Source organism: Chiloscyllium punctatum, chromosome 1 (genome assembly GCF_047496795.1).
Source record: "Chiloscyllium punctatum isolate Juve2018m chromosome 1, sChiPun1.3, whole genome shotgun sequence".
Classification (NCBI taxonomy): Eukaryota; Metazoa; Chordata; class Chondrichthyes; order Orectolobiformes; family Hemiscylliidae; genus Chiloscyllium; species Chiloscyllium punctatum.
Window position 1 is genome coordinate 36369553 of NC_092739.1, and position 26220 is coordinate 36395772.

At 41.3% G+C, this 26220-nt stretch overlaps 1 protein-coding gene across 1 annotated transcript in view; it reads left to right on the top strand.

The window, feature by feature from the left end:
- The window catches only part of mrpl1 (mitochondrial ribosomal protein L1), a 75502-nt gene extending 51199 nt beyond the window's left edge, over positions 1–24303 (top strand). Inside the window, exons 8-9 of the mRNA XM_072591735.1 lie at positions 6066–6147; positions 24086–24303. Coding sequence (XP_072447836.1) covers positions 6066–6147; positions 24086–24210 — 207 coding nt within the window. The 3' untranslated portion in view covers positions 24211–24303. The remainder of the gene's footprint in view (positions 1–6065; positions 6148–24085) is intronic.
- Positions 24304–26220: the final 1917 nt, after the last annotated feature.

Below are 26220 nucleotides of genomic sequence, written 5' to 3' on the forward strand. Positions count from 1 at the left end.
ACTTTGTCCACCCAAGTCCAACACCTGCTTCTCAATGTCATTTTTAAAGATAGAGAAGAGTCGATTTTCTTCTCTTGGATATTAGTTAATCTCTGGAATTCTTTATCATAGATAGCCACAGAGACTAGTTCATTAAGTATGTTCAAGCTGATTTAGACGGATTTTAATCAGTAAGGGAATGAAGGGTTATGGAGAAAAGACAGGAAAATGGTGTTAAGAATTTTCAAATCAGCCATAATTTTATTAAATGGTAGAGCCAGTTTGATAGACTGAATAAGATTAAGACTTTGGAATAGATTTAGGCCAGTCAGCCCATCAAGTTTGTTTTGTCATTTGAACGTGGCTCATATATATCGCAATCCCAGTAACCTTTGATCTACTTAACAATTAAGAATCTATCAAGCTTGATCTGCTTCCACAACCACTCTGATCAGGTCTCTCCGTAATCTTTAAGTTTCAATCAGACTCCACCTCATCCTTCTCAACTCAGTCACATACAGACCCAGATTCCTCAACCTTTCGCATATGACAAATGGGACCATTCTTGTAAACCTCCTCTGGACTCCCCTCATCACCAGTAAATATTTCCTCAGATGTGGGTTCAACATTCCTCATAAATGTAGTCTGGCCAAATTCTGCTCCAACATCTTAGGGTCTTATTGTGGAGGCAGAAACATCATTGCATTTGGAAATCACTTGGATAAGTTGGATGGTAGAAACAGCAATATGCCAAATGCCTTATTCTTTGATGAAATTTTTATATGTTTTTGAATGCCAATCTGAAATAATGAATGCAAACTTCAGTGCATGTTTATTCACCTGGTAAAACTGAGTTTCTTTCCAAAGTCGAAACACCATGGAATTTCTTAGTGCAAGAGTTATTATGCTTATAATAGTTATGGTTTTTTTGGTCTTACTTTCTTTCATGAATGCTGTGGTCATTATAATAAATTTCAGTATTAGATTTAAAGTATAAATTCATATGCAAGTTCAGTAAATTAGTTTAATTGGTATGAGAAGAAAAATACTGAAGTAAATGAAACAAGTGTTGGATTATAGAGAAGGTTCATTTGTATCTGAAAGAGAGAAGACAATGTTTTGATGTCAGCGTTTTTAATAACAAAGGGATAAATGTGAATCCATCTTTTCACTTTACAAAGTGATTGACTTGTTGTGTTTTCATCAATTTTGTTTTCTCCTGAGTTAGTTAAATATCTTTGAGAACAAAAAGTGGAAAAATGTTTAGCATTATTTGTCTTTTCAATAATAGTGACAATTTCAGTGAGCTGTCTCCTAAGTTGTTTTATCTTTATGCTGTTGTAATAGACATGAAACAGATTATGTGTTAAGTTTGAAAATGTTTTTACCAATGATGGAGTGAAAATATGGTATTTATTTTCCTTGCTCCCAATCATTACTGCATACTTAAAATGCGACACTCTTGTGTAACATCATCTCATGTTTCATTCTCTTCTATTAACAATGCAAAAGTGCTGTAACGATTGATCATGTTAAGATTGGAAGTACGTGTCAACCATTTGAGTGTAATTTGAAAAAATGGAAAAATATACAACACCAGAAGTGTTGGAGTATAAGGACTAACCAAAAATCAACTTCAGCTGTGTGTATGAGAAATATGAACTTAAGAACTCAGAGCCAGATTGGGAATTCACTGTTTAATATGTTATAGCTGATCTCATCATGGTCTCAAATCCACTTTCTTGTCCACTCTGCAAAGCCCTTTAATGCTCTCCAAATATAAAATCTCCTCCTCAAATTTAGCTCATGTGCTGGCTTCACCAGATTCTGGTGAATTCCACAGATTTATGATCCTATGAAAGAAATAATTTCTCTTAATCTCTTTTGAATCCACCTCCCCTTACTTGAAAGCTGTGACCTCTCATTCTAGATTCATCCACAAGGGGAAAATTCTGACCAATATTGACTTCATCAGTTCCCTTTGGCATCTTGTATACCGCAATCAGATCTTGCCTCATTTTTCTCAGCTGCAGTGAGTATAGGCCTAAACTGTTCAAACTTTCCTCATAAGAAAAACCTTTCATTTTTGCTTCCAATGCAATTACATTTTTCTTCACGTAAGCTGACCAAAACTCTGTGCAGTATTCCAGGTGTTGCCTTGTAGAATTGGAACAACATTTCCCTACTTGTATACTTGATTCTTTTGTGACATACCTTTGGAACCATGCCTTTTCTTGTTTCAGCATTGACAGATAATAGGCTTCTCATCCTACTCTAATTTGACCAGGAAAAAAATAAAAATGCCAAAATGTTGTAGTAAGTTCACTATGTAGGTATGAATAACTATTCAGAATCACAGGATCTTGGCATATATTGTACAAAACAGATTACATCATACCACAGAGCAACTACCTCTGAAATTCTCAAAGTATTCAAATCTGTATTACTGTCCTAAATGTTGTTTTATTAGGCAGACAACAACTATGCTCCATTATTGTTGCACCCGTTTAAGAAATACTGTGATGGGCAGGATTTTTTCACCATTTCTATCCAAATATTTTCTCGCCATAACTAATCTCTCCTATTGCAAAGAGAGTAACTTCATTCGGGTTACAATTCCAAATGGGGCCCCAGGTATCCATCATTTACACAAATAGAGCAAATGTTGCTGCGTCGCAGTCTGGAACAGCTCCCCCAGTTATTTTTAAAACGCCCTTCCCTGTACAGTGCACATGGACACTAACTGTATTGCTCATTCCTTTGGCTAATTCTGTTTAAATGAATATCAAACATGAGAGATTTTGCTGATTTAAAAAGGTAAGCACCACATCAAGCTCTGCTGTTTCTCACTGTACCCAAATAAATGTACATTTTACAGTAGTTATATTGTATAAAACAGTCAACCTATTGTTATATCATATGTTTAAACAGTTCTGTAAAATTCACTAATTACAAGATGAGGAATTAAGTGAGTATTGAACAGGATTGAGGTTTAAACTAGAAATGGATTGTAGTTTGTGTGTAAACTCATTAAGAAATATATCTATCCATGATTTGGAGGTGGCAATGTTGGACAGGGGTATTTGAAGTTAAAAATCACAACACCAGGTTATAGTCCAATAGGTTTATTTGGAAGCACTAGCTTTTGGAGCACTGCTCTTTCATCAGAGGACAGCTACCTAATGAAGGAATAATGCCCCGAAAGCTAGAGCTTCCAATTAAACTTGTTGGTCTATAACGTAGTATTGTGCGATTTTGAACTTTATATTTATCTATATTTTCAACAGTGCTGGAAAAGCACAGCAAGTCAGGAAGCATCTGAGGAGCAGGGGAATTGATATTTCAGGCATAAGCCCTTCATCAGTAATAAGGCTTCCGGGCTGGAGGGTGCTTTTGGCAATGAAGAGATCAAGGGCGGGTAACAGACCAGCATGGGGTGTCCAAGTGGATGGGGTGTGTTGTAGGTGGAAGAAGTGGTCTTCGGAGGGTGGGTGGGAGCTTAGATGGAAAAGGTGGACCTGGAGGTGGAGATGGCGAAAGAAACGCTTAAGGCTGCAATGCGAGTCAAACTCATTGATCTGGGAATGTAGCACGATGAAGGTGAGGCCTTTGCTGAGAATTTATCATTCATCCACAGTAAGGGGGAGGTCTGGGGGAATGGTAAAAACATGGCATGGCTGGGAGCTAGGACCTGATCCCATGCTGGTGTGTTACCACACACCCTATCCACTTGGACACCTTGCGCTGGTCTGTTACTCTCCAGCCCCACACCAGGTCCTAGCTCCCAGCCCTGCCATGTTTTTACCATTCCCCTTGACCACCTCGTTACTGAGGATGAATGATCAGTACTCAGCAAAGACATCGCATTCATCCTACTACTTTTCCAGATTAATGAGTTCATCTTGTGTTGCAACATGGAACATTTATTCTGCTGTCTCTGGGCCCACTTTTTCCGTCCAGACTCCTGCCCACTCTCGGAGGATCCCTTCACCCACCTCCAACACATCCCATCCACGTGGATGCTGTGTGCTTACCCACCCTTGATCTCTTAATTTCAACACACACACACACACACACACACAGAAAAGCTTATGCCCGAAATGTGAATTCTCCTGCTTCTAGGATGCTGCCTGATCTGTGCTTTTCTAGCACCACACTCTCAACTCTGATCTCCGGCATCTGCAGTCCTCACTTTCACCTATATTTTCAACCGTCTTGCAGCAAGTTTGTATTTACAATGTTTTATAATTTTAACTACAATGTCTTTACCACAGTTCTGTGGAGATCGAGGGTTGACAAAGAGCTGCTTTGTATACCCTATTAGGACGAAATTTAAACAATTCTTGTTACAGTTAAGATTTGATATCTGGGGTGGAAAGAATGCCGATCTTCGAGTGAATTCATTGGCCCCTGAGTCAGAGAATAATTGTTTGCCAGCAATCAGAACTAAAACTGGAGAATAAAACCTGAATTCCTTCTGCTTTTGTTCGAAAGAGAAGGTGCATTTTGCTTTTATATATAAACAAATCCCCATTTCAATATTGTACCATTTATATATGTGTTAACACTGTATGTGTTAAAACAACTTCTTTGCATTTTTTGATCTGGTAATTCAAGCAAACTGTCTTTTTTAAAAAGAAAGAATCTGTAGTTAATTATAAACTTTGTAATCATTTTAAAAAGAATACTGATAAGACTGTGTTTTCAATGACGTAAAGTAAATATGTAATATAGTACAGCAAGTACAGAATGAGCTAACAAACAAGTGCATTGCACCTCATTTAGATTGCGTTTTGTAATATTTTTACACCTGTAAGGTGCCTATTTAACTGAAATATGCTATTAGTGACACAGTTACAGTGAAATTGAAAAAAATCATGGCAGACACATAAATGAACTAATCACAGAGGCTCACCCAAATTATTCAAGTACATATGATGGTATTAAATTACATTACTGATAGAAGGCAATAGTTCCATTCCTGTGCGATCCCAGGTTATAAGAAAATTGCATAATAGCAACACCATTTAAAGCAATGGGACTAGAATCATGTTATAGCCAATACAGGGAAGGAAAGTTTGCATTCTACAAACCTGGTCAAAACTCTTCAATCGCATTGTAGCCAATTCATGTTGAAGAAATGCACATTATAGCGGAATCGACAGAATTGTAGATAACGAATGCCAATCATTATATCTCCTTTCTTGTGTCTTCATTGGACCAGTATATATATTGCTGTATTTTATTTTGATGAACAAGGAATTCAAATCTATGCTAAGTTGCAAGAGTTCGTTAGATATGGTTAGTTAAGTGATATAAACAGGTTGACATCAAATAGTTATTTGTTGGTGGAAAAATATTTTGCATGATGAAGTGACTGCCTTGTTAAATATCAATTTTTTTTGAAGAATCTTGTTATATGCTGGGACTTCACTGTAATATAACATTTGTTGCATGCTGCATATTTTGAAAATAGTGTAGAGTATACATGAAGGCATATGATACCTTATTGAGCAGCAAGAGCAACAATGTGGCTATACTTAGTCAATTTTAATGTGGAAATCATTCCAAGATCTTTACAGAATAGATGTTAAGGCAGAATGGGACAGGTGACCAAAGGCTTTATGGAGATCATTGGTTTTAAGAATGTTTTTTAAAAGGAGCACGGATGCTAAGTGTTGAGGAAGAGATCATACACTGCGGGGCTGAAGTGTTTGAAGGCTTTGCCACTAATGATAATTGTGTGCAAAAGATATGAGTAAGAAATCTATAGTATGTTGAAAGGAACATAAGCCTGAGCAAGTTTGCAGACATTGGACACAATGATGTGAAAGTGATTTGAACATTAGGATGGAACAGACGAATAAGAGTAAAAAGCACTGAAGAAAACGAATACTTGCCTTGAACAGACTAATGAACAGGAAAACAGACAAATAAAGTGAGCAATTTACTTAATGTGGAGTAATTGGCAGGATCAACTGTTGGGATGTAGGGCAGTAAAATCAATAAGTTGATGATGAATTTGCATAGCAATAGTGTCATCTCCCAAACTGTATAGCATCTTGTCATCCATTGTTATTTTTCAGGTGGATATGCCCAGGGAACACATTGTTGCTAATGTTGCCACAATTATCAAGGATGTTTGTACGCACCGACCAGTGGAATTTGGTGAGTGATATATTTTGAAATATTTTGGAGAAGTAAACTAAACATCAACCATATGTTTATTAGCACGTGTCAAAATCTTCACTCTTGTCAGCCCACTGTAATTTCAGAGACCGCCTTGCCGGTATGATATTTGTTGTGTGATCGTCCACTGGAACCATCTGAGATTCTTTGGTAGATTCTTTGGTAGATTCACTGCGGCCAATCCATTTTTCTTTATAATAATCTAAATTATTTGGAGATTTTAAAAAGACTTGTGAACGAGGTTGCAGATTCATTTGCCGAGCTGGTGTGGTTTTCTGCAGACATTTTGTCACCTCACGAGGTGACATCATCAGTGTGTCTTTGATACTTTGGTGGTCTGTCCCATATTTATGTATTTTTTTTATATATACTTCCAGATCTGTATCTGAGTAATTTGTCTATGGGGTTCAGTTCAATGTGCTTATTGATTGAGTTCTGTTTGGAGTGCCAGGTTTCAAGGAATTCTCACGCGTGTCTCTGTTTAGTCTGTGATTTGATGGTTATGTTGTCCCAGCTAAATTTGTGTCCTTGGTTGTCTGTATAGTTGGATATGAGAGAATACTCATGGTGTCTGGCAGTGGCGAGTTGACATTTGTGCACTCGTCTGGTCAGTTTTCTTCATGTTTGACCTTTGTAGTGTTTTCACAGATCTTGCAGGGTATCTTGTAAATAATATGCATCCTGTTGGATGTGGGTGTTGGGAAGAGCTGATGAAAGATGTTTACTGGTTTGTAAGCCTCAAAAGTTCTGAGAGATCTGAGTAGAGTCATAGAGACATACATCACAGAAACAGACCTTTCGGTCCAACCCGTCCATGCCGACCAGATATCCCAACCCAATCTAGTCCCACCTGCCAGCACCCGGCCCATATCCCTCCAAACCCTTCCTATTCATATACCCATCCAGATACCTTTTAAATGTTGCCGTTGTACTAGCCTCCACCACTTCCTCTGGCAACTCATTCCACACACGTACACATACATCTGTGTGGAAAAGTTGCCCCTCAGGTCTCTTATATCATTCCCCTCTCACCCTAAATCTATGCCCTCTAGTTCTGGACTCCACCACTCCAGGGAAAAGACTTTGTCTATTTATCCTGTCCATGCCCCTCATGATTTTATAAAACTCTAGAAGGTCACCCCTCAGCCTCCAACGCTCCAGGGAAAACAGCCCTAGCCTATTCAACCTCTCCTTATAGCTCAAATCCTCCAACTCTGGCAGCATCCTTGTAAATCTTTTCTAAACTCTTTCAAGTTTTACAACCTGTTTCCAATAGGAAGGAGACCAGAATTGCACGCAAAAGTCCAACAGTGGCCTAACCAATGTCCTGTACAGCCACAACATAATCTCCCAACTCCTGAAGAAGGGCTCATGCCGGAAATGTCGATTCTCCTGCTCCTTGGATGCTGCCTGACCTGCTGCGCTTTTCCAGCAACACATTATCAGCTCTGATCTGCAGTCCTCACTTTCTCCTCCCAACTCTATACTCAATACTCTGACCAATAAAGGAAAGCATACCAAACGCCACCTTCACTATCCTATCTACCTGCAACTAATATCTGATATTTCTTTGATGTACGGTATGGTCACTATTGTGTCTGATCATTTAATGTTTTCTTCTTTAGGTTTGTTGCGCAAGTATCAAGAGGACAGTGCTCTTGGGGTACACGTTTCGTTTAAATCCCATGAATAGGTGTGCCTGTTCTGCCTTCCAGAGTTCTGGGTTGCTGCAGTGTGTCCTTGCTTGTTTAATAGTGTTCTAATGCAGCTTTGTTTGTCCGCTGGTAATCTAACTCAGTATAGCACGACTGATGAAGGGCTTGTGCCCAAAACATCAGCTCCATGGATGCTGGCTGACCAGCTGTGCTTTTCCAGCACCACCCATTTTCTTTCTGATCTCCAGCATCTGCAGTCCTCACTTTCTCCTATGTTATAGTATTACGCCAGCACCCACAACTGAAGGATGACAGTAATACTAAACAGAGAAAACAAACAAACTACTCAGCGATACTGCTACTTAGCAACAGGTAATGATAGACCTGACCCCACAACTCGAGAACAGATCACCATGACACTAAAGCAACTACAGTTTACAGCGCAGCAGACATCAACAAAGTAGACCTGCAAAAGATTAAGTCAGATGGATCCCGCACCCCCTGATTTTACAGACTACCCAAGGTTCACAAAAAAAGAGCGCCCCCCCCCACCCCCCAGGCCTATTATATTACTCCCAGGGACACCTACCTACAGGCTAGCCAAGGGGCTGCAAACAAGACAAAATCCGAATCAAATTCTCCAACCACTCCATTCACTCCTCCCAAGAGTTCCTTAACATCATCAGAAACTCCACTATATAGGAGGACGAAATCATGATTTCATTTGATTTAACGGCGCCAAGAGTACCATTGCCATGTTATTGGATAAAGTGGTTACTAGGGCACCCTATGACACCAGCAACATCAACAATAACAGCATGTTAACTTCACTGGACCTATGCCTCAATACTCACTTTACATTCAAAAGAAAAGTGTACACTAATAGGCCACCGATATTAGGACTGACAGCAGAAGCAGTAATGCAATACTTAGAACAGCCCTCCCCATCATCCAACCCAAACTCTGGATCCAATATGTAGATGATACCATTGTCATCACTAAACATACCCAACTGAAAAGTTCACTTCCTTTCCTGGACACGTTAGTGGAACTCCCACCAATCGGTGAACTCCAGACCAGTGTGTACAGGAAGAACATCCATACAGACCAGATACTGAACTATAACAGCAACCACCCCAGCACCCACAAAAAAGTTGCATTAAAACGCGACTTAAATTAGCAAAGACACACTGAAGCAACCCAGAACCCAAGAAGGCAAAACAGGAACACCTATTGAGGGATTTAAACAAAAGTGTACCCCAAGAGCACTATCCTCTGATACTTCCGCAACAAACCTAAAGAAGAAAGCACGAAATGACCAGACACGATAGCAACCATACCGTACATCAAAGAAAAATCAGAAATGACTACCTGACTACTTAGACCCCTAGGAATCTTTATGGCTCGCAAAGCAGTAAACAGCTTTCACCAGCTCCTAACAAAGATTAAAAACTCACACCCACATCTAACAGGATGAGCATTATTTACAAGATACCCTCCAAGGACTATGAAAAACACTACATAGGACAAACATGAAGAAAACTGACCAGTGTGTGCACAAACATCAACTCACCACTACCAGATATGACCAGTAATCCCTCATTTCCAACCACACAGACAATGAAGGACAAAATTCAATTAGTACAATGTAACTATCCTATCACAGGCTAAACAGAGACACGTGAGAAAATTCCTTGACGCCTAGCACTCCAACCATAACTCAATCAGTAAACACATTAAACTGGGCCCCAGGTACAAATTACCCGGATACAGAACTGGAAGTACCAAAAAACAGAAACACATAAATACCAGGTGGGACAGACCACCAACCCCATATCAAAGACCCATTGATGGTGTTTCCTCGTGAGGTGATGAAATTTCTACAGAAAGTCACACCAGCTCGTTGAACGAATCTATGACCTAATCTAAATTATTGATACCTGATGGTGAAGGTTGCTCACATTGAGTCTTTGGCAGAAGGTAAGCTCAGTCTTGATAAATGGAATAGTTTATTACATATTATTTAGTTACTGGTTATGTTACCTCTGAGAAACATGAGTGTTTTTGGGAAGAGCTCATAGCTAAGAGTCAGTACACGTGACTGATACAGAAACATCCTAATGCACAATTTACAGACAACTGAACAAAAACCTAAATACTTGAATACATACTAAATACGTTAGTTCCCTCCCAAGAACAATCCTTTATATCTTGAGATCAGTTAACCCTTTTAGATACTAGTTGCCATGTCCAGCTTTTATTAGAATTAAATTTATGTAGGCTGTGAGGTGAAAAGAAGTGATATTGAAAGGGAGAAACCCAGTGCTAAAACTTACAAATACCAATTAGTCGTCATTCTTTGAGCTGTAGTGGGAATGTCGCTAGAAATTTGGATACTCATGGAGTTTACTAAATCTTGGTCAAAGTCTTACTAATTTGGGTGTTACACCCACACCAAATATATATCAGCCAGATTTCCTAATGGTACTACAAGCTTGACAGAAATGCAAAGACAAAAAAAAACAATATATAGGATTTTTCATGATCTCTGAATGTTTCAAAACCCTTACAGTCAATGTAGTACTTCTTTGTGTCTAATAATTGTTATAATGTTGGAAACTTGACAGTTAATTTCTGCACAGCAAGTATCCCCCAAACTTCAAGGTGATAATGACTAGGTAGTCCTGCTTTTTTGAGTGAGTGTAAATGATTGGTCAGTCTACCAAGGGGTAAACTCTTCTGCATTTCTTCTAGTGCCATTGGATCTTTTATGTCCATAGGACTGCAAACAAAGTATTTGTTAACATCTCAACCAAAAGGCAGCATTTAGAACTGCATTGAATGTTGGTTTCTGCTTTTGTGCTCTAATTCTAGAGTGGGAATGGGAAAGATATCCAGATAATTTTCAAAGTTTAATGCATTAAAGCAGATTAAAGAGATTTATTATGCATGTAACAACGACTACACCTGATATAGAGCATTCAGTTCAAACACTAGATTCTGTTCCTCAGCTATGTTTTTTTTAAAAGAGCACAAATTTTAAAATGTTTTATTTTGTGTGTCATTTATTTTAAAAGAATTGAAAGATGAGTATAGATGAATGACAGATGAGTTCAGGGTGTGGATTTGTGATGTTACTGCCGTCACAAAGATATGGTTGAACAAGGTACAGGCAACTCCATATTCCAGCATAGACGTTCTTCAGGTGTGTGTGAAAGAGGAGGTGGTTTGCATTATTAATTAAGGAGTCCATTATTGGAGTAAGGAGAAAGGATCTCTCGAAAGTGTTGTAAAATGTGCTTTGTGAGTAGAGTTTAGGAACAAAAAGATGTTAGGAATGTATTATAGGCAGGTAATTGAAAAGAAGATATGTAGACAATTCACTGAGGGTAATTAAGTGATTTCAACTTGCCCAAACATCATAAATCATAGAATCCCTACAGTGTGGAAACAGGAAATTTGGTCCAACAAGTCCACACTGATCCTCTGAAGAGTATCCCACCCAAACCCATTCCCCTACCTATTACTCTACATTTACTCCTGACTAATGCACTTAACCTATACACCCCTGAACACTATGGGCAATGTAGCATGGCCAGTTCATCTAATCTGCACATCTTTGGATTGTGGGAGGAAACCAGAGCACCCAGAGGAAACCCACGCAGAATGTGCAGACTCCACACGGACAGTATCCCAAAGGTGGAATCAAGTATGGGTTCCTGGCACTGTGAGGCAACAGTGCTACCATTGAGCCCCCCAAAAATGTTACAATCAGTTGGAATAATCAGAAGTTTAGAGGGAACAGATTGCTGGAAATCTATTCAGGGGAGCTTTTGCTATCAACATGTAGAATACTCTACAAGGGATGGTACAGTGCTGGACCTAATTTTGAGGAATGAAGCCAGTCAGGTGTTCAAGGTCGCAGTAGCGGAGCATTTAATGATTGCGACCACAACACCATATGTTTTTAAGCTTGATGTGGAAAAGGAAAATGATGGTCTACCAAAAAGAGTTTTGGATTGGGAAAGGCAGGTTCTATTAAAATGAAGTGCACCTGGCCAAAGTAGACAGAACTGCTGTTTGAGGGTAAATCTATAGGTGAATAGCAGAAGGATTTGAAAAAGGAATTGGGGAGAGGACAGGCCCATCATGTTCCCTTTTGGTGATTTGCAGAAGCAACAGAGCCGGGGAACATTTGGTGCTGAGGAATATTCAAGACTGGATAAAAACAAAAAGAGAGGCATCTAACCGTACATGAAAATCAACAGAGGCATTCTTGGAGTATAGAAAGGGTTGTGGGGGAGTCAAGAAAGCAATTCGGAGAACAGAGAGTATGAAAAAAAAGGGCAAGATTATGGAGAATCCCAAATCATTCGACAAGTATATCAAAATCAAGAGAATTACCAGTGAGCATATGGCACATTACAGACCGTGGCGGACATTTGTGTATGGAACTGGAGAACATTGGTAGAGTATTAAACAAGTATTTCACAACTGTATTCACTTGGGGGAAAGGAAGATGGACTGCGAGGTACTTGAGCAAATTAGTGTAGTGAGTGAGGAGGTTTTTGCATATTTAAAAATGGACAAAAACCCAGGTCTGAATGTATCTCAGGCTGCTGTGGAGAGGAGAAGGAAATCGCAATGGCCCTGAATCAAATTTTAAATTGTCTTGCTACATTAGAGGTGTCAGAGGAATGGAGGACAGCTCATGTGGTTCCACTTTGCAAAAAGGGAAGAGATTTACAGATCAGAGTCTCACATTATTGATAGGCAAACTATTAGAGAAAATTCTGAAGGAGACAATTAATCTCTTCTTGGAGAAATGACGTTTTATCAGGCATTGTCAACCTGGGCTTTGCTAAGGCTTTCAAAGAAGTCAAATACATAGGTGAGTAGAGTGCAGTTGATGTATATGGATTTCAGCAACGCCTTTGACAAGCTGAAAGTGATGCAGAGTACCTTGGCAATTTGGAGTCAAAATTGAATTAGTGGCAGGAGATGGAGGGAAATGGTAGAAGGCTTGTTTGTGTGACTGCAAACCAGTGTCCAGTGGTGTTCCACAGTGGTCAATGCAAGGTCCCTTATTTTTTGATATGTAGAAACAATGTAGGGGGGATGATAAGTAAGTTTGTGTGTGACACAAAGATTGGCCAGGCAGTGGACAGGTTTGAAGTTACAAGAGGATATAAACTGTTTGGTCAGATAGACAAATCAATGGCAGATAGAAATTCACCTGATAAGTGTGAGATGATACGTTTTGGAAGAAGTAACAAGACAAGGAAATACTCTGTGACTAGCAGGACACTAGGAACTTCAGAAGAGCAGATGGATCTCTGTGTTAGTCCACAAATCCTTGAAGGTGGCAGAACATGTTAGTAGGGTAGTCAAGGCATACAGGACACTTAGCCTTATCAGGAGAAATTGAGGACTGCAGATGCTGAAAATCAGAATTGAAAATTGTGGTTCTGGAAACGCACAGTTGGTCAGGCAGCATCTGAGGAGCAGGAGAGTAAATGTTTTGAGCATAAGCTCTTCATCAGAGGGGGCCTGAGGGAGGTGGGGCTGGGGGAAGGTAGCTGGGAATGCGATAGGTAGATAGAGGTGGGGAAGGATGGTGATCAGTCGGAATGGAGGGTGGAATGGATAGGTGGGACAGAAGATGGACAGGTGGGACGATTCAACAGGGTGGTGCTGAGTTAGAAGGTCTGCTCTGGGGGGGATCCAAGATGGCAGCAACCCAGAAAGTCTGAGTCTACAGTGCTCCTCCCAGGACTTGGGCAATGTGGGTCACCCACCCCCACCACACTCACCAAATCATTTAAAATAGCTTTTACTTAATGTAATTAGTTGTTTAGTATTTAATTTAAACAATTTAATCTCCAGTAAAAATGACTAAAGGGAAGGGAGCCGGCAGCTCTCAGCAAGCAGGAACCCCTTCCCCACCCTGTCCAGCTGCAGCAGAGACGTCCGCAGCCACCCCAAGGACTTACCTAAGGTGGTGAGCCTTGAGGAAATCATGTCCAAACTGGATGTGAAGATTGACGCTTTTTTCGAAGAATCCCGAAGCCAATGGGACTCCCTCTTGGCCACGCTGCAAAAGCACGACCGAGACATTAAGGAAATCGAGCGCCGAGTTGGAGGGGCGGAGCTAAAGGCTGCGACCTCCGAAACTACAGCACAATCGGCCATGGATTGGGTCCTGACTCTCGAACAGCGAGTCCGGACCTTAGAGAACCACATTGACGACCTCGATAATCGAGGTAGTCGAAAAAATATTCGTTTGCTGGGCCTTCCCGAATGGGAAGAGGAAGGCCAGCTTACAGTGTTCCTTGAACAGTGGCTTCCACAGCTTTTAAATCTGGAGGCTGGATCAGGCCAGGTAAGGGTAGAATGGGCCTACCGGGTTGCAATACGCGGGCTCGGCTCAAACCAGTGTCCCCGCCCGGTCCTGTTCCGGCTGCAGAGCTATAAGGAGAGGCAGATACTCTTAGAAGCCTCCAGCAATCTTGGAAAAGATCCCCAAGCCATGATCTATAAAGGATCCAAGATCATGTTATTCCAGGACTTTTCCCCAGCTCTGGTCTGAAAGAGGAAAGCGTTCGATGAGGCGAAGAAGTGTTTAAGGGACTTAAATATTCAGTACGCCTTGCGCTACCGAGCGACGCTACACTTTAACCATGAAGGATCTGTGTATAACTTCGGATCGCCGGAAAAGGCCAAGAAATTTTTGGACTCTCTTAGATAAATTGTAAGAGATAATTGATGTTGGTTTGCTTTTCCCCCCACTCTGGTTTACATCCCCCCTCCCTTTCTTTTTTATATATTCATCCTTTTTTTAACCTTACTGTTTAATATTATCTTGTGGGGTGGGGAGAGGGATTTATTTATTTGTTCTCTACTTAACGATTTTCTTCCCCCCTTTTTTTTATTCTATATATATATCGGCCGGGGGGGGGTCTAGTTAATGTTGGTGGGGGGAGGTGGTTAGCTTATTCTATTTTACCTCTGTCTCTAGGAGCGGGGTTGTTTTCCCTTCTTATTTTGTATTATTATATTTAATTATTACTTGTTGAGGTTGTAATTTTATAGTTATATATGTTTATACATGGTATTAACATTACCAAATATATCCAGGTGTTGGTGTGGATGGGGGTTGGGTGCTCACTGTTAACTCGAGGTCTGTAGTATATTTGAATTTTCCTCATCCTATTGAGGAGCGCCTGGGTCAAGGGTGGGGCACTGGTTGGGGGAGGATACGATGGACCTTTGGAAAGGAAGTGATACCCCCGGGAACAAAAGGAAAATCTCCATTTAAATATGTTTTTTTTAGAAATAGTTTTTTTATTATACTGTTGTGAGTGTATTAGAGAGCCTTTATTTTTGTGAATTTTATATGCTCTATGCTCCAGATGTTCTGGATAGGGTTTCCCCTCCTGAGGGGTCTCTGATTTGCCTGGACGATTATAGTTGATCAGTCAGTTAAGTGGTGCACCTGGAATGTTAGGGGGAGTAATTCGCCAGTCAAAAGGAAGAAAATATTATCAAACCTCAAGAAAGAAAGGGTTGATATAGCTCTCCTACAGGAGACACACTTATTGGATAAAGAACACTTGAAATTACGACGGGGTGGATTTGATCAGGCCTTTTTTTCTTCTTTTAGCTCAAAAAGCAGGGGAGTTATTATTCTTATTCGGAAGAATTTCCCTTTCAAAATTCTGAATCAGATAAAAGGCAAATCTGGACAATATATTCTGATTAAAGCCCTTCTAAATGGAGAGGAATATGGGATTTTAAATTTGTATTGTCCCCTGGCACATCCTTTTTAAATTTATAACTGAAGCCTTTTCAAAATTGATGGCTCTCGGTGCCCGTCATACAATTATAGGGGGAGACTTTAATTGTATTATGGATCCGGAAATAGATAGGATTCCCAAGAGTACTTCAGGAGTATCTCCCAGATCTAGACAATTGGTGGATCTGAACAAAGAATTAGGACTAGTAGATGTATGGAGATGTCTTCATCCATAGGGCAGAGATTTTTCTTTTTCCTCCAATCCACATAAATGCCATACCAGAATTGATATGTTTTTTGCCCCCTCGATTTTTTAAAGTTCCATATCATCCTGTAAAATAGGCAGTATAGCAAGTTCCTACCACGCTGCTGTATATGTGGAAATCAAGGCGAGGAACAATGAGACATCCCCCCGGCATTGGCGTATGGACCCCTTCCTGATGAAAGATAGTAAATTTGTAAGGGACTTCTCTCAAGAATTTAAAACTTTTTTAGAAATTAATTTAGGTATGGCTAGCAACCCATCAATGAGATAGGAGACCATCAAAGCTTAACGTGTGGGCTTTGATCATCTCATACCCAGCAACCCAGAAAAAATTAAAGGGAGCACAACAGCGTCTGCTTGAAGCTCGCTTAAAAGCGGCTGAAACAGCATATGCTGACAGACCTTCTATTATCAAATTGCAAAGGATTACGGCCCTTAGGACAGCTCTAAACACCATGCTTATCCAAACGGCTAAGAGGGAAATATTATTTGTAAAACAAAGGTTATATGAATTTGGCGACAAACCGGGTAGATACTTAGCATTTCTTGCAGAGACAAAGAAGGCCCCTCAAACTATCACGTCTATCAGGTAAAGTACGGGTATTTTGACTCATGATCATAAAAAGATTAATGCGATCTTTAGAGAATTTTATTCTGAGTTATATAAATTGCAGGATTGTGAAGATAGGACTAGGAGGATGCAGTCATTTTTAAAAAAATTTGACCTTTCTGGACCTAGTTCCGGAACAGGTATCGGTCCTAAATGCTCCTCTAACAATCCAAGAAATACTTGATGCAATTAGGCAACTTCAGAGCGGTAAGGCACCTGGCCCAGATGGTTTTCAAGCTGAATTCTATAAAGAATTTACAGGAATATTGGCTGGTCCACTTATGGACATGTATAACTACTCATACAGTCAGGGCTGTCTCCCGCCTTCGCTGAAAGAGGCAAATATCTCTCTTATCCATAAAAAAGGAAAGGACCCAGAAGATTGTACGTCATATGGACCAATATCCTTGCTAAATGTAGATTTTAAAATCCTCTCTAAAACGTTAGCATTGAGACTAGAAAGGGTATTGCCACATATCATAAAGGAGGATCAAACGAGGTTTATTAAGGGCCGTAGATCATCCAATAATGTTAGAAGGGTTTTGAATGTGATTTAAGCTTGCCATCAGGGAAAGATACCAGGAGTAGTAGTCTCATTAGATGCGGAAAAGGCATTCGATAGGGTTGAATGGTCATATTTGTTTTACACATTGGAAAGGTTTGGCGTTGGAAAGGTGTTTTCCAAATGGGTCTCAACATTGTATAGTGATCCCAAAGCAGTTGTGATTACTAATGGATTAGGTTTGGATAGCTTCAGTGTGGATTGGGGCTGCCTGTCAGGGATGTCCTCTCTCGCCATTGCTATTTACGCTAATAATTGAACCACTAGTAGAAGCTATACAGGCTGACCCTAATATAACGGCCCGGAGGATTGGTACAGGTAAACATAAAATTACCCTGTATGCAGATGATGTTCTCCTATTCCTCAGTAATCCTCTGATGTCTGTGCCTCGTTTAATCCAAGTCACTAATACATTTAGTGCATTCTCAGGCTATAAAATTAATTTCTCAAAATCGGAGGCTATGCCAATGGGTGGCCTTGCTATGACACCCCACTTAGTGGATGGATCCCTTTCCCTTTCCCTTTCGGTGGTCCCTGGAAGGGTTCTTATATTTAGGCATTTTTATTACCCCAGTATTTGGTCAGTTATACAAGGCTAACTTTGTGCATTTACTGGAAAGGATAAGGCAGGACCTCCAGCGATGGGGAGACCTTCCAATTTCCTGGCTGGGTAGAATATCACTAATTAAAATGAATGTCCTGCCCCATCTCTTATATCCTATGAGAATGCTTCCGGTGATGCTGCCAAGGCTGGCACTACGTAAATTATATGGCTGTTTGGGTTCTTTTATCTGGAATCATAGACGGCCCCTCATTAAGCTGAAGAAACTACAGTTTCCACAGGCAAGGGGAGGATTGGATTTCCCAGATTTTAGGAAATATCAGTTAGGTTCCCTATTAAGTTACATAGCTGATTGGGTCTTGTCTGATCCACAATCAATCTGTTTGGACATCGAGGCTTCTCAAGTAAAATGCCCACTTATTAACCTTTTATTTTCAGACAAGAGGAAAATCATTACGGATCACTGTAAAAACCCTATAATACTGAACACAATTAAGGCTTGGAATATAATGCTGCAAAATGAGGGTAATTCACATAAAACATCCCCCTATGCACCGATAGTGGGAGCATGGGGACTTCAACCGGGGTTTACAGATGCCACTTTTAAACTCTGGAGATCCAGGGGTATCTCTTGTTTAGGGGATCTATTTAAAGATGGGGTCCTGATGTCTTTTGAACAGCTGCATCAGAAATTCGGATTACCTAATGGAGACCTCTTTCGATACTTCCAAATTCGAGATTACATACGGAAGAAGACTACGTTATTAGAGAGTCTTTATAAATCAGATAGAGAATGTAGAGTGCTTTGGCCAATGGGGGTATCTTCCGTCAGTACTATTTATCATTTCCTACATGAAGAAGTATCGGGAGATATGGACAATCTGCTTAAAACATGGGATCAGGATTTGGGACTAGAAATCTCTATAGAAACGTGAAAACGCCAGAAGAATCACTATCTGCAACAGAACTCAGGCTGTTCAGCTGAAGATACTTCATAGGGCCCATATAGCACCGGATCGTTTGGCAAAATTTAAGGCAGGAGCATCTCCAGTGTGTCCCAAATGTAAAATAGAGGTGGGCACTCTTGGACATTGCCTATGGACCTGTCATAAGATCCGTAGATATTGGACTAAAGTAGCAAGTACTCTGACAGAAATCTTAGGAATGGAAATTAGAGTGGACTCTGTATCTCTCCTTTTGGGCTTTTCGAACTTACCCTCCCTGGATATGCATGGGAAGAGATTATTTTCTATTCTCTCTTCCTGTGCAAGGAAAAATATTTTGGTAAACTGGGTGGCTGAGGGCCTCCCTGGAGTTTCAAATTGGCACAGATTAATTATGGAATGTATTCCCCTTGACTTCCTTACAAATATGGTGCACCAAAAGACCGAATTATTCCATAAAATATGGCAGCCCTCCTTGAATTATATAAATACAGATATTTCGGCCACCCTAACAAGGGCTTTTATTTAATTGAGATGGCGAACCTGGCTGATCCGGGGCCTCTTGGTAGAGGAATCCCGCACGAATACGGGTTTTCTTACATTTGATAACACATTCCGAGCATGTATCTCACTATCCAATTTCTGTGTTATCCGTCGGGTTATTTTTCTTTCTCTTATTTGAATAATGTAAGAGACTTAATTGTACACTCTGGTTAGTTGTAGGTTAGATTGGTCGTTAGTTGAGTTTTGATTATTTTCTCTCGGTATTTTTCTTTTGTTAAATTTTAGTTATTATTTATTTAAGATTTAATTGTATCTCAATGTTTATACTTAGGATTTTTTTTATTTTTATAAACTTGTAAACATGTTGAATTTTCAATAAAAATATCTATTTTAAAAAAAAGGTCAGCTCTGGGATAAGGTGGTGGGAGGGAAAATGAACGAACTGGTGACATTTACATAGATCCTGTGTGGTTGGAGGATCCCTAGGCGTCCTTCCTCCAGGCGTCAGGCGGCTAGAGTTCGGTGGTGGAAGAGGCCTACAATTAGCATGTCTGGCAGAGTGGGAGGGGAGTTAAAAGTGTTCAGCCAGAGGGTGGTGGGGTTGTTTGGTGCACATGTCCCAGAGACTTTTTCTGAAACATTCTGCATGTTGGCATCCTGTCTCCCCAATGTAGAGGAGACCACACCAAGAGCAATGGACGCAGTAGATAATGTATGTGGAAGTATAGGTAAATCTCTGTTGTATGTGGAAGGATCCATTGGGGCCTTGGACAGTGGTGAGTAGGGAGGTTTTGCACTCCTTGCAGTAAAGAAAGATGTCGGGAGTGGAGGATGGGTTGGTGAGGGCCGTAGACCTAACAAGAGAGTCGCGGACAGAATGGTATCTGTGGAATGCAGATAGGGGTGTGGAGGGAAATATATCCTTCGTGGTGGGGTCTGTTCGTAGGTGGTGGAAATGGCGGATGGTGATGTGTTGTATCCGGAGGTTGGTGGGGTGGAAGGTGAAGACCCGAGGGGGTTTCATCCTTGTTGCAATTGGAGGGGTCTCCCACAGCTACCTGGACTACACCACCTCCCACCATGCCACCTGTAAAGACGCTATCCCTTACTCTCAATTCCTCTATCTCTACCACATGTGCTCCAAAGAGGACCAATTCCACCATAGAAAATCCCAGATGGCCCCCTTCTGCAAGGACTGCAATTTCCCCTCCCACCTAGTTGATGATGCCGTCCAGTGCATCTACTTGAACCTCACCCCTCCAATTGTAGCAAGGACAGAAACCCTCCCCCACCCTGCCTGGTCCTCACCTTCCACCCCACCAACCTCCGGGGTTCAAGGATGGAGGTGTGGGAGGTGGAGAAGATGCACTGGAGGGCATCGGTGACCACATTGGAGGGGAAATTGCTGTCCTTGAAAAAGGAGGCTGACTAGGATCTTCTGTGGTGGCATTGCTCCACCTGGGAGCAGATGCGGTGGAGGCAGAGGAATTGTGAGTAAGGAATAGAGTTTTTACAGGATGCAGGATGGGCGGTGGTGTAGTCCAGGTAACTGTGGGAGTCAGTGGGTTTGAAGTAGGTGGGTTTGAGTCGGTTGCCGGTAATGGAGATGGAGAGGTCCAGGAGGGGAAGGGAGAGATATCCGAGTTGGTTCAGGTGAACTTGAGGTCAGGGTAGAAAATGTTGGTGAAGTTGATGAACTGTTCCACATGTGCGTGAGGTGGCGCTGATGCAGTCATCGATGTAGCAGAGGAAAAGTGGGGAATGGTGCCAATGTAACTGCGGAAGATGGACTGTTCCATGTACCCGACGAAGAGGCAAGCATAGCTGTGGCCCATGCAGGTGCCCAGAGATGTTTTCTGAAACATTCTGCAAGTTGGCATACTGTCTCTCCAGTGTAGAGGAGACCACATCGAGAGCAATGGACACATATGTGGAAGTACAGGTAAATCTCTGCACCTCTTCCATGACTTTTGTTTCCCTGGCCCCCAATACCTCATCTTCACCATGCACATTCAGTCCCTATAACACATCCATTCAAATTGACAAAGGCCTCTAAGACCCCTCTCGCTGATCCAACCAGTACCCTTCCACTGACATACTCAACCGATTGGCTGAACTGGTCCTTACCCTCAACAAGTTCTCCTTCGAATCCTCTCACTTTTTCCAGACAAAAGGGATAGCTGTGGGCATCTGCATGAGCCCCAGCTATACCTGCCTCTTCATCGGGTACATGGAACGTTTCAACTTCCGCAGCTACACTGGCACCATTCCCCACCATTTCCTCCGCTACAATGATGACTGTATAGGCACCATGTCATGCTCCTTTGAGGAGACTGAACAGCTCATCAACTTCAGTAACACCTTTCACCCTGACCTCAACTTCACCTGGATCACCTTGGACACCTCCCTCCCCTTCCTGGACCACTCCTCCACCTTTTCCAGTGACCGACTCAACATGGACATCTACTTCAAACCCACAGACTCCCACAGCTACCTGGACTACACCACCTCCCACCATGCCACCTGTAAAGACGCTATCCCTTACTTGTGGGCGGCACGGTGGCACAGTGGTTAGCACTGCTGCCTCACAGCGCCAGAGACCCGGGTTCAATTCCCGCCTCAGGCGACTGACTGTGTGGAGTTTGCACGTTCTCCCCGTGTCTGCGTGGGTTTCCTCCGGGTGCTCCGGTTTTCTTCCACAGTCCAAAGATGTGCAGGTCAGGTGAATTGGTCATGCTAAATTGCCCGTAATGTTAGGTAAGGGGTAGATGTCGATGTAGATGTAGGGATATGGGTGGGTTACGCTTCGGCAGGGCGGTGTGGATTTGTTGGGCCGAAGGGCCTGTTTCCAGACTGTAAGTAATCTAATCTACTCTCAATTCCTCTATCTCTACCACATGTGCTCCAAAGAGGACCAATTCCACCATAGAAAATCCCAGATGGCCTCCTTCTGCAAGGACTGCAATTTCCCCTCCCACCTAGTTGATGATGTCATCCAGTGCATCTCCTTGAACCTCACCCCTCCAATTGTAGCAAGGACAGAAACCCTCCCCCACCCTGCCTGGTCCTCACCTTCCACCCCACCAACCTCCGGATACAACACATCATCCTCTGCCATTTCTGCCGCCTATAAACAGACCACACCACCAGGGATACGTTTCCCTCCCCACCCCATCCATGTTCCGCAGAGACAATTCCCTTCGCGACTCCTTTGTTAGGTCCATGGCCCACACCAACTCTCTCTCCACTTCCACCACCTTCTTTTGCCACCGCAAGAAGTGCAAAACCTGTGCCCACACCTCCCTACTCACCACCGTCAAATGCCCCAGTGGATCCTTCCACATCCAACAGAGATTTAACCGTACTTCTGCACGTCATCTACTGTGTCCGTTGCTCTTGGTGTGGTCTCCTCTACATTGGGGAGACAAGACGCCAACTTGTGGAATGTTTCAGAGAACATCTCTGGGAGACACACACTACACAACCCCAACGCCTTCTGACTGAACACTTTAACTGCCCCTCTCATTTCGCTAAGCTCATGCAAGTCCTGGGCCTCCTCCACTACTACACTCTAGCCATTCAATGCCTGGAGGATCAACGCCTCATATTCCACCTTGGGATATGTGATCAATGTAGATTTCACCAGTTTCTTCATTTCTGCTCCCCCCCACCTTATCCCAGAGCTGACCTTCCAATTCTGCATCACCTATTGAACTGTCCTACTTGTCAATCTTTCTTCCCATCTATCCCCTCCACCCTCCTTTCCAATCTATCGCCATCACCCCCCCAACTTCATCTATCTATCACATTCCCAGCTACCTCCCCCCACATCCCCTCATTTATCTCCAAGCCCCTATAAGCCACCCCCTCATTCCTGATGAAGCGCTTATGCTCTCAACGTCAACTGTCCTGCTCCTCAGATACTGCCGAACCTGCTGTACTATTCCAGCACCACACTCTGGATTCGCATCTCTGGGCCCAGTGCTGGAAATTGAGATGAATGGAGGTTTAGTATAGCTTTGACCTTACAGACATGAGGGGGCTCGTCTGTACTGAGAGATTCTCTTAAATCACAGCTCCCTGATTACAGCAGTTAAGAGCCAGGAACCTCCAGTTTGCACCTTGCTTATGTTGGATTAGCTATGGCAATGGAAATAATATAATTGACTTAAGTTTTGGATCAGGAAGAGGTAACTTGATTTTGCTGCAGATCCAGCAACCCTACCAATGTAACTATATGCTTTTTGCAAACAGGATAGGATTTAGTTGAATGCTTTCAGTGATCCTCTTTGGGGTAGATAGTCATGACAAGTTTACAAAGGCAGTTTCTATTTTAAACATGGATATGAAGATTTCATTGTGGAAAAAGTGAACAGGTACTCAAATGTAATATGCTTGATATACTGTACGCGAGAAGAGTGATAATTTTACATGTGAATGGAAAGGGAACCCATATTCGAAGAGCATATGACATAGGAGTAGAAGTAGGCCATTCAACCCATCCCCTATTCATGAGACTGCAGTTGATCTGATGATTCTCAATGTCACCTTACTGCCTTTTCCTCATCACCCTTGATTCCATTATTGATCAAGAATTTCTCTCTCAGCTTTAAATATACTTGGTGGCCCAGCCTCTTCAGCCTCCGTGATAAAGAATTCTACAGATACACTACTCTCTGAGAAGAGATTCCTCCGCATCTGTCTTAAATGGGTGACCTTGTATTCTGAGATTATCTCCTCTATCATTAATTCAAGACAAAACATGCTTAAAAGGAACATAATTCCACCATTTTAGATCAGCAATAACTCAGCTAAATAACAAAGTATACTGCTAAAAAGATGAGTCAATTTGTTAAAAATCTGTTGCTGCTAAGCTCTTTTAATTGCATGATTTAGAAAATATTGTTCTAAGTATGGAGTTTTCACTTGAATATCCTGAGTTTAATTTGGTTAATTGTTGATTTTTATGTTATATTTTTCAAATAACAGTTTAAATTATCAAATGTTTTATTTTTTTCAGGGCCATTTGTAGAACGAGCCATTATTTGCAGTGCAACCAGTGAGTCTTTACTGTTCAAAGTAGAACCTTTCCTTCCTCAAGTGACGACAGAAGATAATGAAGAGAATGAAAATGTCAATAATTAACTATATTGTATTATTAAGTATCGATGATCTGCTAATTGCTGTTGTATGTCCCTTTGGCAGATTGTGATGCAATAAAAGCTTTGATTCATGTGACATGAATGAACAAGTTAAGTTTGTCAGCTTTGCTTAAACAGGAGTTTTGGGCATTGAAATTGAATCAAGTAAATAACCAGTGTGCATCTTGTTCATGTTTGTTTAAGACAAATATTTGCTGTTGCACAGATACAATCCTGCTCATGTTTGTTCAATGAGAATGATTGTTAAATATTATTTTCAATATAGCTTGATACTATCAGAAGGATTACCTTCCATATGGTGTCTGCTAATATCTGGATGTCTCCAATGTTCCAAATTACCATATCTTGTATACCCTGCTTTAAAGTACTGCGATAATTTATAATTTGAAGAATTATAGTTGTCACATTAAAGACTGTCTGGGCTTGACTCAACATGGTTATAATTCTAGTATAACAATTGGCAAATTCTGTAGTACTTAACATATCCACTGAGTACTTTCTAAACTTGAAGCAGTTTCCAAATTTCCAATTAAATTCACATTTTCCGATGTTGTCAATGTACATGCATGAAACTATTTTAATATGTTCCTTTGTGAGCAATATTCAGAAAGACATGTTCGATTCTCTTACCTTCTCTTTAGAAGATGCAATTTTCATTGAATCACAAAGGCTGGAACAAAATATGCGATAATCATGAATCCGTGTGAAAACGTTTCAGGTGGACACTGCACTGTTAAAAGGAGAAGTATAAACTAGAAAACTAAATTAAAAGTTAAAATTCTGAACATAAACAGCAGGCCTAATTGCATCTTTAAATGGAAAAGTATATCAACATTCCTTATTAGGGCTGTCTTCAGAACTCTCAAAAGGTTATCTGAATGGGCCTTCATGTACGATAGAGGTTCTGAGGTGGGTTAGACAAAACTAAACTCTTCTTTACCTCATGAATGCATTGGGTTAACTCTTGTATCATTTGTGATTCTGCTAAACATTTCAGCTCAATATTTGTAGTTTTATATTATCATTTTTTTCTCATCATTTTCTGCTATGCAAAGTAACATATATCAACATATGTTGAAATTGGCAAAACTCCCAAGTTTCCTCTGTGGTGGTTTGATGTGACAGGTTGAACAATGTCTCCTGCAGCAGACATCCCTGTGGTACATGGACAGAGAGACTGCACTATAGATTTGTAAATGTCTATGATGGGCAAATGGCATCAACTTAGGTTTGGGAAGAGAACTCATTAACCACATGACGAGGACGACTGGTAAGTGATATGGTAATTATGATATATTTGTGTTTTGATGCCAACACAAAAGGAGGACGTGGAGTCACTAAGCCTGAAAGCAAGAAGCTGATTGTATGGAACTCCAGAGAACGTGGTGCAATGTGCAGTGCCTTCTCATCATTCAAGAAGAAGAGACAGCCACTGATCCTGCTGGGCTGTTTTCCAGTTCGGAGGATGACACCACCTGATATAGTGCCACATAATTTCTTCCTCAGCACAGATACTCTTATGTCAATTGGCAATCCCACACACAGCAACAACAGTACAACACACATGAGTTCCAGTATCTGATCGAGGCAGTGGTAGTTACGCCAACATATACTAGGACTGTGGTAGGGCGTGGTGATGCTGAGCTTCAGACTGATGACATGCCTCTGCAATCAACAACGTGGCAGGTGCTGGAGCTCTAGTATAAGGTCTCTAAATAGCTGACCGAATTTCCAAAAACTTTGAGCATCTTTCCATAAGTAACGGTGGATTCTGTGTGAAACGTGTATAGGCACAACTTTCTGCACAAGGCAACCTGAAGTGGTGACTCTTGTGAAGGGTCAGCTAATCAGACTGGTTGCCAGAAATGCAAGTAAATCTGCATCATCTTTGAGATCTATGGAGCAATAGCTGGGTGATAGGTGCTCACGCTCTCGGGAGAGCAATAAACAATGTCCTGAAAGGGTGAGAGTGGCAACTGGGAGTCTTCAAGGC